Raw genomic sequence first — 14193 nt, forward strand, 5'->3', positions numbered from 1 at the left:
TTTTCCTACACTAATATGCTTTTGGTACTTAGTGTACTGCAACCTAAATGACTTCTGTCCTAAATAATAAAATAGAAACATTACTTTTGCTAACTGGTAAAGTCATCCATGCCATAACCAAAGTCCCAAGATGCCACCTAGTTTAATAATGCTACTAGAGTAATTATACACATAATGTACCACATCAAGAAATACTACAGCTATCAGCTTTCAGATGACTGTAACGAATTTTAAAAGCTTGAGCTGTGATTCTATCTAACAATGTTTATTATGAGATATTCAAAACAGATGTACTTACAATTTACAATGAGTGATGTGGAATTTTAAGAATGACATTTGTCAAAAGTAAAACTACTACTAAATACTACCTTGTCCAACTAAAAATAATCACTTAAAGAGTATTGACTTAGTGTGACTTCCATTTCAATGTTTGAATAGGATTCTTGATTTGCATTGCAAAAAAAAAAAAAAAAAAAAGGTATCCTATCCTCTCACAGCTCATGAATGTCTTCACACCTAAGAAATAACTACTTGTTACCCAGGTCTTTGCTACTCCAACAATATAGAGTTTTCTTTCTCTAATCTTCACAAAAGCTGACCATAGTCAATTTCAAGTAAGTATTGTGCTCACATACTTACACCGAATATTACTAGCATGGAAATACTTCAATTCTTCCCTAATTTTAGGTTTTAAAAATAAGATCTCTGGCTAGAGATAGCAAAGTCAGATGCTTATATCACATATCATATTTTTAGTACTTTCATATCTATCTCTTCATGATTAACAGTTTTATATGCAGGATATATAAATCTCATCTATTCTGATAGCTTTGAACCTCTTTGTTATGAAGTTTTACTTCAACTATGGGCATTCATCTTTGGGACTAAAAAGGGTGGTGATATGTTTTGTAAAAACTCTCTGTACAGAGTCAGAGGATGGTGAGCACAGGAAAAAGACAGCAAATAATACTCACAATCAGCCACCTCCCAAGGTACGGGATGCCAATTATAGTCAGCTGGGAAATGCTGTAAACTGCTAACAGTGCAGAGCTTGGCTATATTACAAAAGCTTTCCTTGACATCTGGTAAAGGTAAAGCTGACCTCACCACTTCATGCCTGGGACAGGCAGACAAAAACCCACAGAGATTAGTATCAATCTCAAGATCAGATGGATTGACTTTTGGCTACAAAGTGATTTAAAATAAAGTAGCCAGTTAAAAAAAAAAATCCCTCTCTCCCATAATGAAGCAGGTTTGTTGCTTCTGGTTCCAGATAGATGTTACTTATGTCCACATGATTACTTTCTGGTTGTATTTATGATTACTAGAATAAAATTACAAATACTCTACTATTATTTTCAGTCCTCAGCCTGATGGAAATCTGCTCAGTTAAACAAAGACTTAAATCTAAGTTCTAAAAGTTTTTTCTCATTACCTTTTTTCCCCCCAACTGGCATATAAAAAGACAAAAAGTGAGTACTAAATTCTTTAAATACAAAAATTTGCAAGTCCACTGTCACATAAGATAAAGTCCTGAGTTTTAGATTTCAGCTCTCAGAATCACAGTCCCTAAAGCGTATTCACCAAGAAGAAAATGCAAAGAGTTCTTACTCTAGAAACTTTTAGTTCTCTTTTTTCACTCCTGAAGAAATATATTATGGCCCATATTTCATTTCTGACTTGTAATACCCTCCGAAGTCCATTCTGAAAAGTGTTCTGCCTTCTCTTTCACATTGATTTTATTAGCTGGCCTAAAAGACAATTTTTGCCAAATTAAATGTTTTAATGTGTTCTTTTTTTGAATAATATGTTTCCTCCTCAAATGTATTCATACAACACAGCTCAAAACACAACACTTTTTAAAATTATTAGTTGTTAGATTTTAAAGAGACTAAAGTCAACTTATTGCTGAAAACACACAAAAAGGACAAATTGGTTGAAATTTTCATGAGAATGGAAAATGTTTAATAAACTCAGAATGGCGGGCTTATTAAACTATAGTGTTATTTACAGCCATAATTCATCAACCACAAACACAATAATGTGTTTGCATGGCATGCTACAACAGAAGCTTTATTCAGTTCATTCAGAAAACATTGGCAAAATAAATTTCAGTTGCGAATTCACAGATACAAGCTTCAAAGTATAAAGTTGTATGTAACAAAAAATACAGGTAATATTTATAACAATAACTTACAGGTACAAACTAATGATAAACTACAATTTCACAAAAGACTGTAAACATTTTGCACACTTGTCAGTCCTTTCTTTTAGGCAAAGTGCTCTTTTGATGACAAATAAATTAACAGATACACACTAGAGTGAACTATTTCCAGACAATACAAAAAATGTTTTGATTTGTTTTCTTCTTGTAAACATAAGTTTTACCAAAATTGAAGAATCAATAAAAGTGTCTTGCAGGCCAACTATAGATACATACCTGGGCAGCAAAGTGATGTTGGAAATGCTTTAGGTGTTAAATAAAAAATTAACAGCAATATCTTTTCAATGGTATTTTATACATAATAAATGATGAACTTATATCCTTAATCAAGTCTATCCCTGAAAAAAGAATTAGGTATGACTTATTGGCAGTTGTGTCATTGAATGGGGTAACAAGGGCTGGAGTCCAAGAGCTGTTGGTGAATGAGCTACAAAATAGAAAGAAATTTGTGGATCAGTTTTGTAGGGTGAATAAAACTGATTTATAAACAAACAAAAACAATCCAAGGCAATGTTTTCATCACTCATTATAGCTGAGGGCACCAAGCTACACTCATTCCACTGACCTCAGCAGAAGCATTAACTCATTCAGCATAGTGAGAGTCCAGGAACAGTTTTACCCCCAAATCTTTATTTGGGGCCACAAGATTTTGCCACTTTAATGTCCTCCATCCATACCCCATTCACTGCACTTCACCCTGAAGCTAGAAAGACATGGGTTCCTCTTCAGAGATGCTGCTAGCTTTCTCATGAAGGTGTTTGTATAGGATGATCTTCCCCAAGTTTCTTTCATTAATGTTTAATTACCTCCTCCCTAGGCATACATCAAAACACACTGGACTCAGGCAACACTACTGTCTTTCATGTGAACACACACAATTTTAATGCTAGTATAAGTAAATGGCAACAATGTTACAGGCTCTGATTTTTTTATTTAACCAAAACTTAAAATGAAATTTCTGCTTTCAGCAAGGGCTATGTTGCTTCAAACCAAATCTTTCTCTGAGACCAACTAGGAAATCTGGACAAAATTTTAAAAATCTGTTTGAAGGCATCTGAAAGACACTTAAGGAGTGAGGACTTACAAAGTTCCAGAGTGGAGGGAAAGAAAATGAGGATGCTTTTCCTCCCACAAGGATAGTGACAATTTAAAACAAAACAAATGTCTGATAGGCCGAGAAGTTTAGCAGAGCATTCAGAAGTTAAGACTTTGGCAGAGTGGTAAAAAACAAAAATTAAAGAGCAGGGCCCACTGAAGAGGAGAAGCCCTAGTTAAAAACAACAACAGAAAACAAAATAAAACAAAACAAAACAGGGATACATTTGTGATTCCAAAGAGCTAACTCCAAGGAGTAGTAAAACAAAAATATACCAGCCCTCCTGAGGATTTGTGCCTGATTGGATTAAGTTGATTTCACCCTATCCTGACTACCTGGGGGGTAAAACTAATCTTCTCTAGTGGAAGATATCATCCAAAGCCTCAAATTATCTTTAGTTACTCATACCCAACATCTGAAATGCAATAACAATTAAGAAGACAAATAACTAGACATGACTTGAAAGAAAATAAAGAGGAAAATAAAGAAAAAAAAATAGACCCACCAAAGATCCAGATACTGGAGTTATCAGACATGAACTTTAATTTAAATAAGGATAAAGTGACAAAATGGACGACTTCAGCATATAAATGGAAATCTTAAAACTGAAAACCACAATAAATGAAATTAAGAAGTCAGTGGAAGATTTTTTTTAACAGGATATTAGATATAGAGAGTATTAGTGAACTAGAAAAATAGTTCAGAAGAAAACATGAAAATTTTTTCATAGGAACAAAAACAATATTTGAGGAGACAAAAGCTGAGAATTTACCATAATGAAAGACATCAAACTACATATTCAAGAAGCACACCTGGGCACAGTATGATAAAACTTTTTCAAGACAAACACAAAGAAAAAAGTTGAGGAAAAAAGACATTTATTTTCAAAAGGAGCAACAGGGAAAACAGCTGACTTTACCAGTAAATGGAGCCAGGTTAATTAGCTATCCATATGCAAAACAAACAATGAAAATCAGAAGACAAGGTAATCATATTTTCAAAGTGCTGAAAGAAAATACCAACCCAGATTTCTACATACAAAGAAAATATCACTTACAACTGAATCAAAAGAAATACTTAGAGATAAACTTAACAGAAGACGTGCAAGATTACTAAACAGAAAACTCTAAATCATAAGAGATTACTTAAAGATGATCTAAATAAATGGAAAGACTTATTAAACTTCATGGTATGGAAGGCAATACTGTTAAGATGGCAGTTCCTAAAACTGATCAATATATTTGCTATAATAGATTGTATCAAAATATTAATTGTTTTCCCTTTTGGGGTAGAAATTGACAAGTAGGTAAATTTTATGAAAATATAAAGGGCCAAGAATGAGCAATACAAACTTGAATAACAATGAAATAGAAAGAAACTTATTATCAGATATTAAGAATTATAGACCCAGTATGATTAGAATGATTAGGTAGCAACAAAAAAATAGACTAACAGAACAGAAAGTACAGAAATTAACACAATATATGGACATTTGATTTATGGCAAATGTGTCTCTACAGAGAAACTGGACATTTTCTATTTTCATCAACATAACAGAAAAGCTTCACTTTCTATCTCACACCACACACAAAATTCAATTCCAAATGAATTTGAATTTACATCAAAGGTAAAACAAAGTTTCTAGATGATATCATAGAAGATATATTTTCATTATCTTTGAGTATAAACAATTTCTTGCACATGTCACCAAGAAAAGCACGGCTCATGCAGGAAAAATGATGAAATAAACTACATTAAAATTAGGAAGTTGTGCTCAATGAAACATTCCATTAAGAGAGTAGAAAAAGCCAAGCTACTGAGTAGGAGAAAATATTCTAAGCACATACAGTTATCAAAAAGCTTTATATGCAGATTACACCAAGAACTAAAGCAAATCAATTTAAATAAATAATAAAGACAAGCCAGTAGGCCAACAGACAAAAGACTTGTACAGCTCTTCACAAAAGAGAATATACAAATGCCTGATGAAAAAATGCTCAGTCATCAGGTAAAGGCAAATTAAAATAAGATTGCACTACACAATCATCAAATCTGCTAACATCAGGAAGTTACACCATACCAAGTGTTGGTGAGGATGTGAAGCATCTTGAACCTTGCCACTGGTCAAAGTGTAAAGTGGTTCAACCACTATGAAAAACTGTTTGTCAGAATGACTGAAGTTGAGCATATGTGTAGCCCATGACCTTATGTCCCACTCCCAGGTACATATCTAGTAGAAATGTGAATTAATGAGCACAAAAAGCATGTACAATAAAGTCCATAGCAGCATATTCACAAAAGCACAAACTGGAAAAAAAAAAAAAAAAAAGCAACTATCAACCAGGAAATGGATAAATTGTGGTATATTCCTACAGTGGATTTCTATATAACAATGAAAACAAATAACTGATTCTCACAATAATATAGGTGAATCTCACAATGTAATTGAAAGAAGTGAGACACATAATACATTCTGTATGGTTCAAAAAGAGCAAAACTAAAGGGTGGTTTTAGAAATCAGGTGCTATGTTACTTTGGGAGAAAAGGATAATAATTGGACGGAGACATAAGAGAGGCTTTTGAAATGTTAATTATGTCTGCTACTTTGGGCAGTATCTATATGGATACATTCATTTTATTAATTCATCAAGCTGTATAGTTATGTATGCACCCTTCTAAATGTATTATTTGCTTCAATAAAAAACAATTATTTAACAAAACTTATTAAACCCCCATCTAAAGATCTGAGTGTGAACACTTGCTCTGATCACAGGAAATAAAGTATTTAAACATTTACCAGTAAAAACAAACAAAAAATCTCTAAGTAAAGATCAAGCATTGAGTCATTATTAATATTTGCATCTTAGCTGCAAAGTGAGTATTAAACTTCTTTCTTAAAATGTAATCACAGAAATAAAAATGTTTGGATAATTTTGTCTCTACTGCACCCCCCACATTATTTTTAGCTACCACTGAGGTAATATTTCAAAATACAAATTGTATCAATTATCTAATATTGGAAGTTACCAGTTGTTGATTGCTTGGGAGACGGCTGTTAAATGTTGGGATACCTACCATCCATATAACTATGCAGCGCAGTTAACATCGTTCCATCTTGGGGCACGTAGGCAGAATAAGCCATTTCTTCTAACATGGGTGGAGACAGCCTGGAGGGTGGGACTGCTGTAACTGGGGTGGAGGAGGAGTGATTAGGACTGACATGTTTCTTGTGGCGTGCTCTACAATTCTGAAACCACACCTGAGCAGGGAGAAAAGCAACAGAAGTAGGTAGGTTACACACCAGCTTCTGAGCACATTATCAACCCAGTTAAAAAATGAATGCAACCTCAATCACACTACCACACAAGCATAGCATAAATGTAAATCATCTTTTATAAAAGTTCTATAGACAGAAAAGAAACATTTTAGTCCAAATAACAGTGGTCATTTTTCTTGCTCAGTTGATAGCTCTCTGGTGATTTACCTAAAAGCCAATTCTATTTAAGTAGGAAAGGGGACCAATTGCTTAAGTGATTTTGGTTTGTTGAATTTGAGTTGGTCAGATGTTAAAGTTACCTCTTGAATGCAATTATTAAACTCTATTAGATTTGGCTGGGTGCTGTGGCTCATGTCTGTAATTCCAGCACTTTGGGAGGCTGAGGCAGGCAGATCACCTGAGGTGAGGGGTTCAGTACCACCCTGGCCAACATGGTGAAACCCCATCTCTACTAAAAATACAAAAACTAGCTGGCCGTGGTGGTTGGCACCTGTAATTCTAGCTACTTGGGAGGCTGAGGTAGGAGACTCACTTGAGCCCGAGATGTGGAGGTTGCAGTGAGCCAAGATCGCGCCACTGCACTCCAGACTGGGCGACACAGTGAGACTCTGTCTCAAAAAAAAAAGAAAAAAAAAAGCCAAAACAAAAATACCCCCCAAACTCTATTATATTTATTTAAAAAAAAATAAAAATAAAATCCAATTCTATACTAAAACAGCATCTTCCCCAGAAAAGGTGGGGAAGGGCCCTCAAGAATTCCAGAGAAATCTCCTTGGTTTTACTACTGGCATTTAGGACAAAAAGAAAAGCAGAAAAAGCTCTTTTAATCAGAACTTTAAAAAAAGACTACTAAATGTATTCTTAGGCACCTGCTGGACTTATTTCAAATCCTTGTTCAAATGACTAAAATCCCTACTGAGAACTTAAAGCTTTCTACAAACCTCTTGATTCAGTTATTCCAGTCAGATTTTAACCTGCTGAGTTCAATTTCTCTTGGTGAATACATAGGCTATTCCCTAAGAAGCATGTTAAGTCAGGTCTATAATAAGAAAAAACTCATAATATTTAAGTAGAATTAAATACAAACACATCCACTGGTGAGAGTTCACAAAATGTAAAGTGCTAACCACCCTGCTGTCCACTCTACTGCAGAAATAAAAGAAGCAAATTCAGGGCAAGTGGAGGTTTACATCCAGGTCAGGGCAAGTAAGTCTAGGCTGCCCAGAAGGCTTTCAGTAGCTAATATGCCTGTGTTTGAATTCCCTGCCAGGTGATAAAACTTGACCATAGAGAGTGTTACTTCATTAAAATACTGTATCACTTATTTTCCATCACTTCAAACAACTCTGTCATGAGAGGAAAGAGAGGTGAAGGGATAAAAACTTAGCATGAGAACATTTTGGGATCGGGGGATATGAGGCCAGGAAAACATCAGGGGCATAAGTCTGTTCAAGGCTGGTGGTAGGGCCTTGATGGCACAAGGCAATCAGGGCTGATTAATGTGAAATAAAAGGAAGCTGCAAAGAATTTATAAGAAAAAGCTGGCCTTACTTCAGAGCTACACCCTGCTCCTGGCATTGAAAAATAGAAGGCTGGCAAAGTATACTCTCAAGAGTAATTAAAACTAAAAGAATAAAAATTAATAATCTAGCGGGGTACATAGCCTTGAGCAGGAGGCTGAAAAGTAGCACCTAAGGAATGTTTCTGGGACAAGACTTAGGCATGTATCAAGGAAGATAAGTGGCAAGTCACAGCCTCCTCCACATCCCTGTTCTCTGAAGTGTTAGTGAGACTCAGAGATACCTATAGACCACACCCCAAATCTCCACAGTTCTGCCCACAGGCTCTGGAACAATAGATGTCACTACTAACACTAATCTCACCTAAATAAGATGACATTACTCAAACATTCTCCAATGTGTAAGGGGGAACCGCTGCCACCTGCCTTTTTCCCTTATGGGACCCCAGAAGACACATATGCCAGAGGACTACATGTAACCTAAAACATGTTGCATTATGATTCCCAGAGCTTCTTCAAAGTATCTTTTTGTCTCCAATAAATTATACAGTGAATGGAACCTACACAGTTGTAAAACAAAAGAAACATCATCTTTTGATTGGGAAAAACCCTCAAACTTTGTAAATAAACATGAAGAAGGTATAACATAAACAGCAGAATAACTATCTTAATACTGATTAAGCAGCTTCTTGGAAAGATCATCCAGAGCTAATCAAGCAGAGGGAGGTTTGCAAACACAGTGTCATGTAACTGGTAGACCAAAATATAGTTTAAGATTCCAGACATCAGAAAATTCCTTCTGGCATGAATGCTACCCAGCTTCAGAATCAAATATAAGTCCTTGTGACTCTCCTCACTGACAAAATTTCCTCCTTCTGCTTTGCAAACATCCAACAAGAGTTACAATTTTCTGAGTAACTACTTTAAAATTTTTGAGTTCTAAATCATAAACTAAGCTAAAATCAGGCCATGTAGATATAATGGAAAAGCAAAATACTAATGCATAGAATTAAACCTTTAGAAAGCCCAGACAAAAAGCCAAATATAATAATTTTGTATATGACAAAGATGGGATTTTATTTTATTGGGAAAGCATGGTTCACTGATTTAGGGAAAACTAATAGTTTATCATTTGAAAGAGAGAGAAAAAATAGATAAAACCCTATCTCCCATGGAACCAAGCCAGATAAATGAAAGTTTAGGTGTAAATAATTGAAACAATAAAAGTTTAAGAAAACAAAAAGCAACACCGAAGTACTCTCTAGACAGGGAAGCATAAGAAAAACCAAAACTAGACCAGGAGTGGTGGCTCACACCTATAGTCCCAGCACTTTGGGAAGCTGAGGTGGTAGATCACAAGTTCAGGAGTTCAAGACCAGAATGGCCAACATGGTGAAACCCCATCTCTACTAAACATACAAAAATTAGCCAGGCGTGGGGGCGAGCACCTGTAGTCCCAGCTGCTCGGGAGGCCGAGGCAGGAGAATTGCTTGAGTCCAGGAGGCGGAGGTTGTAATGAGCTGAGACTGCGCCACTGCACTCCTGCCTAGGCAACAGAGCAAGATTCCATCTCAAAAAACAAAACAAAAAGGCCAGGAGCAATGGCTCACACCTGTAATCCCAGCACTTTGGGAAGCTGAGGAGGGTGGATCACGAGGTCAGGAGTGGAAACCAGCCTGGCCAATCTGGTGAATGCCGTCTCTATTAAAAAATACAAAAATTAGCTGGGCGTGGTAGCACGCGCCTGTAGTCCCAGCTACTCAGGAGGCAGAGGCAGAAGAACTGCTTGAACCTGGGAAGCGGAGGTTGCAGTGAGCTGAGATTCTGCCTGAGTGACAGAGTGAAACTCCATCTCAAAAAAAAAAAAAAAAAAAAGAAAGAAAGAAAGAAAGGCCAAAACTATCAAAAGACTGGGAGATTTAAACACACAGAAACATAAATGTTCTGTGTGGAAAAAATAAAAAGGAAACTGATGAACCGTGAAAGGTTAACATGACAGATAGGATTAATAAATATCAGTAAGATATAGAGAAAATAACCCAACAGAAAAGTGAGCGAAAAATATACGGTCTTAAAAAATGAAAAAATGTGTTCAAGCTCATTGATAATATAAGAAACAAAAATAAAATCAATGAGATTTTCTTTTCTAATTATTAAGTTGTAAAGGATGTAAAAGAATAACAGTATTCATTATTCTTGTGAGTTGGGGAAAAGGAACTCTTGTATGTAGCTCCTGGCAGAAAAAAGTTGTATGAACTTCCAGGAAGGCAAAGAAATTTCATGTTTGTATAAAGGCCCTATGCATGTTTTATCTTTGGACTCAACAACCTCACTTCCAGAAATTTATCCTAAGGAAACTATTGAACAAGCATGCAAGGTAGATATACAATGTTACTCATGGCAGCATTTTATAATAGTGAAAAATTGGAAACTAAATAAATTGTACTATGCTCAATGTATGTGGCAATAAATATGATGTTAATCTTAATATGGAAGGATCTTCCCAGTACACTGATTGGAAGAAATAGCAATATTTTACTCTGTCTCTACACAACATAAAAGTCATAATTCACTTATCTGAAAGAGTATGTGAACAGTGATTATATCTGGATGCAGTGTGGGGGAAAAATATCACTCATCTTTATTCTTTGACTTCAGTATAATAACACTCTGCTTTATTACAAATGTCTTACTAAGCATATTTGTAACTAGGAAATGTGAAACTCTCCATGTACCAGACCACCGTTTCCCCCTAATCTTTGGGCGATCTAGTTTGCATATCAGAATTAGAAGAAGTCTAGTAATAAAAACTCTTTTTTCTTACCTTTCTAAAATATTGTGCCCAATGCTAGGAAGGAGGCTGAGGGAAAGTATGATTACTATTTGAGATTACAGTAATTCTTAAAAAATACTCTGAAGGGCTACAACATAGAGTAAGCCTATGTACAGATACAAATAATATACACATATGCATGCTAGTACTCTTTCCTTTGGAATCATATCAAAAATATTTAATGTTGAACCCTAACATATTGAAAGCCAACATTCAAAACATATTCTTCAAATGGTAGGGTATAGGACAATGTTAACTTGCTCATAGTACTAGTAACCTAAATACCTGGAAATTACATGACAGATGTCTGCCTGTGTTCCTTAGTCCTTCAAATATGAAAAGCTCTAAGAAAACTCTCCTTCTTTGCTTCCACCTTCAAATGGTATAAAACATAACAGTCATGCATCTGACTTACCTGAAGTTACCATTGTTATGAATATACAGAGTCTTAAATTAGAAGGAACCTTTAGCCCATGGAGTCTGAACTACCTCCCAAACAAAACTGTACTCCCAGGCACAGGAAACTCACTACCTTCCTTCGTAGTTGGTGCCATTTGTGTAGCCTTGCAATAATGAGAAAGTTCATTGTGAGTGAACACCAGTGCCTTTTTCTACATTCCATTGCAGGAAGCTTTTCACAAATATTTAAAGACACCTACTCTTTCCTTTACCATCTCCTGGCCTTATTTCCAGATAAATATCCTTGCTGCCTTTAATATTACGGAATGATCTAAATCTTTCACAACCCTGGGAACCTTTAAGGTAGTATATTTTTCAGATTGCTTATTAGTCCCTTCTTAAAATTTGGCACTCTGAAATAAGCACAATAATCTGGATATCTGAAAACTGCTGAAGTGGTAGAACTTGTCTCCTAAGACAGCCTCATCACCCTGCAGTCAATTAAAACACTAGGAACCCTAGGTCCTTAGAGAAGCTGCAGTACCATCAGGTCTTTTCCATCTGCTTCTTTGTACAGATGATTTGTTAATTATGAAACATTTTAGGCTTACGGAAGAATAAGTACCTGTGTATCAACCACCCAAATTAAGAAACAAAATATAATATGTGCAATGAAGACATTCACCTTTCCCTTCCCTGAGTTTCCTCTTGCCTTTTATGGTTACTTGCTTTCATTTCTTAAATTTTTTGAACTTCCAGTATTATTTAAAATTATTTTCTGGCTGGGCACTGTGACTCACACCTGTAATCCCCTCACTTTGGAAGGCTGAGGCAGGAGGATCACATGGTCAAGAGTCTGAGAACAGCCTGGCCAACATAGTGAAACCTCGTCTCTACTAAAAATACAAAAATTAGGCGGGCATGGTGGCATGCACCTGTAATCCCAGCTACTCAGGAGGCTGAAGCAGGAGAATTGCTTGAACCTGGGAGGCAGAGGTTGCAGTGAGCCGAGATCGTGCCACTGCACTCCAGCCTGGGTGACACAGACTCTTTGTCTTGGAAAAAATAAAATAAAATGAAATAAAATTATTTTCCATTTCCCTGGTCTCTCTGATAATCTTGACACAGCTGGCCATCTCGTTCTTGAATTTACCCCACTTCTTCAGCCTCCATGCTGTTTCTCCACCTGACTCCTTCCTCAACTCTGGCTGTTACTACATCCCATTTAAACAGCACCTCTTACCCCGCTCTCTAAAACCCACTCTTCACCTTTTACACCCCATGATCTCTTTCTAAAGGATCTTATCCAATTTCATGGCATTAGATCTCTTTGCTTGAGTCCTGTTCATTCTTTCAAATACCTGTTTACATACTTAACTGCCACCATCACTGCATAATTAGCACAGCTAAAAGGGTCCAACTTCCAATCCAGCTTTCTTTTGACTTTCACATTCCTGTCAATGGCTCCATTCCCAAGATTACTTTGACTTCAAATTTATAAGTCACTGACTTTTTTGAGAGAGGATCTTACTCCATCACCAAGGCTGGAGTGGAGTGGTGCTATCATGACTGACTGCAGCTTCAACCTCCTGGACTTACGTGACCCTCCCTCCTCAGCTTCCCGAGTAACTGGGACTGCAGGTACACACCAGTATGCCTGGCTGGGTTTTTTTTTTTTTTTTTTTTTTTTTTCCCCCTGTAGAGACAGGGTTTCACCACCTTGCCCAGACTGGTATCAAACTCCTGTACTGAAGTGACATATTTGCCTTGACCTCCCAAAATGCTGGGATTACATGTGTGAGCAACTGAGCCTGGCAGAGTCATTGACTCTTAGACACCTCTCTGCTTCCCCATTACAGTTACCAAATATTTCTTGTCTTTCCAGCATCCATCAACTGCCATCAGTGTTCAGTCAATAAAATGTTTCTCAGCTGGGCATGGTGGCTCATTACCAATAATTCCAGCACTTTGGGAGGCCAAGGGAGGAGGATTGCTTGAGTCTAGGAATTTGAGACCAGCCTGGGCAACATGGTGAGACTCTGTCTCTACAAAAATTTAAAAATTAGCCAGGCGTGGTGGTGTGCACCTGTGGTCCCAGTTATTTGGGAGGCTGAGGTGGGAGGATCACCTGAGCCCAGGAGGTCGCTGCAGTGAGTTGTGATTGCACCACTGTACTCCAGCCTAGGCCAAGCATGACCCTGTTTCAAAAAGTTTCCGAAATGAATTTTACCCCAGTTAAGTGTCTCTTCAGAAACAAACAAACAAAAAAGCAAATAACAACAACAAAACCACACTACTTTGCTGGGCATTCCAGCATTCCAACTAAACTGCCTACCTCTATCTAGTCTCTCTGACTAGATAGAACTCCAGTTCTTCCCATATGCTGTGACTAGCCCTTTCTTCCTAAAATCTCATATCATGGCATTTACCTGCTCAGAAGAGAACTCTGCATTCGCAGGCCTCTCCGACTTGAACTCCAAGAATTTCATTTCCCACTATTTCCAAACATAAATTCTATCTTCAAAAAAACTTGCATGAATTCATCACTTTCCAGCTTTATTTACACCAGCTCCTCTCCCTGGATCTTTGACAGAGGCCATCAGCAGCCATCACACACACAATCATAGAAAAAGTAGGAAAAAACACCGACCTTACAGCAAGATTTATCTTGGAACTTTTTTAGCCTGAGGATCTTAGGGTTGCTGTGAGCACTGAATGAAGTAGGATGCACAAAGACTCATTTGACAAATGATAGCCTAGCCCAAGCAGGACAATCATTACATTTAAAAAAAATTGATTTAGAATGTGAAGAGACTTAAAATAAGAAAGTAATGTTTTCACACTT

The 14193-nt window shown here is 36.7% G+C and overlaps 1 protein-coding gene across 4 annotated transcripts in view; it reads right to left on the reverse strand.

Moving 5' to 3' along the window:
* Nucleotides 1-1942: 1942 nt before the first annotated feature.
* LHX8 (LIM homeobox 8) overlaps nucleotides 1943-14193 on the reverse strand; it is a 32829-nt gene continuing 20578 nt past the window's right edge. For all 4 annotated transcript variants that reach the window (XM_077988346.1, XM_077988348.1, XM_077988337.1 and 1 more), the window contains 2 exons: nucleotides 6396-6579; nucleotides 1943-2651 (listed from right to left, as the gene is read on the reverse strand). In XM_077988346.1, the coding sequence (XP_077844472.1) occupies nucleotides 2575-2651; nucleotides 6396-6579 (261 nt within the window). In that variant the 3' untranslated portion in view covers nucleotides 1943-2574. The remainder of the gene's footprint in view (nucleotides 2652-6395; nucleotides 6580-14193) is intronic.

The sequence above is a fragment of the Macaca mulatta genome, chromosome 1 (assembly GCF_049350105.2).
Source record: "Macaca mulatta isolate MMU2019108-1 chromosome 1, T2T-MMU8v2.0, whole genome shotgun sequence".
Taxonomy (NCBI): domain Eukaryota; kingdom Metazoa; phylum Chordata; class Mammalia; order Primates; family Cercopithecidae; genus Macaca; species Macaca mulatta.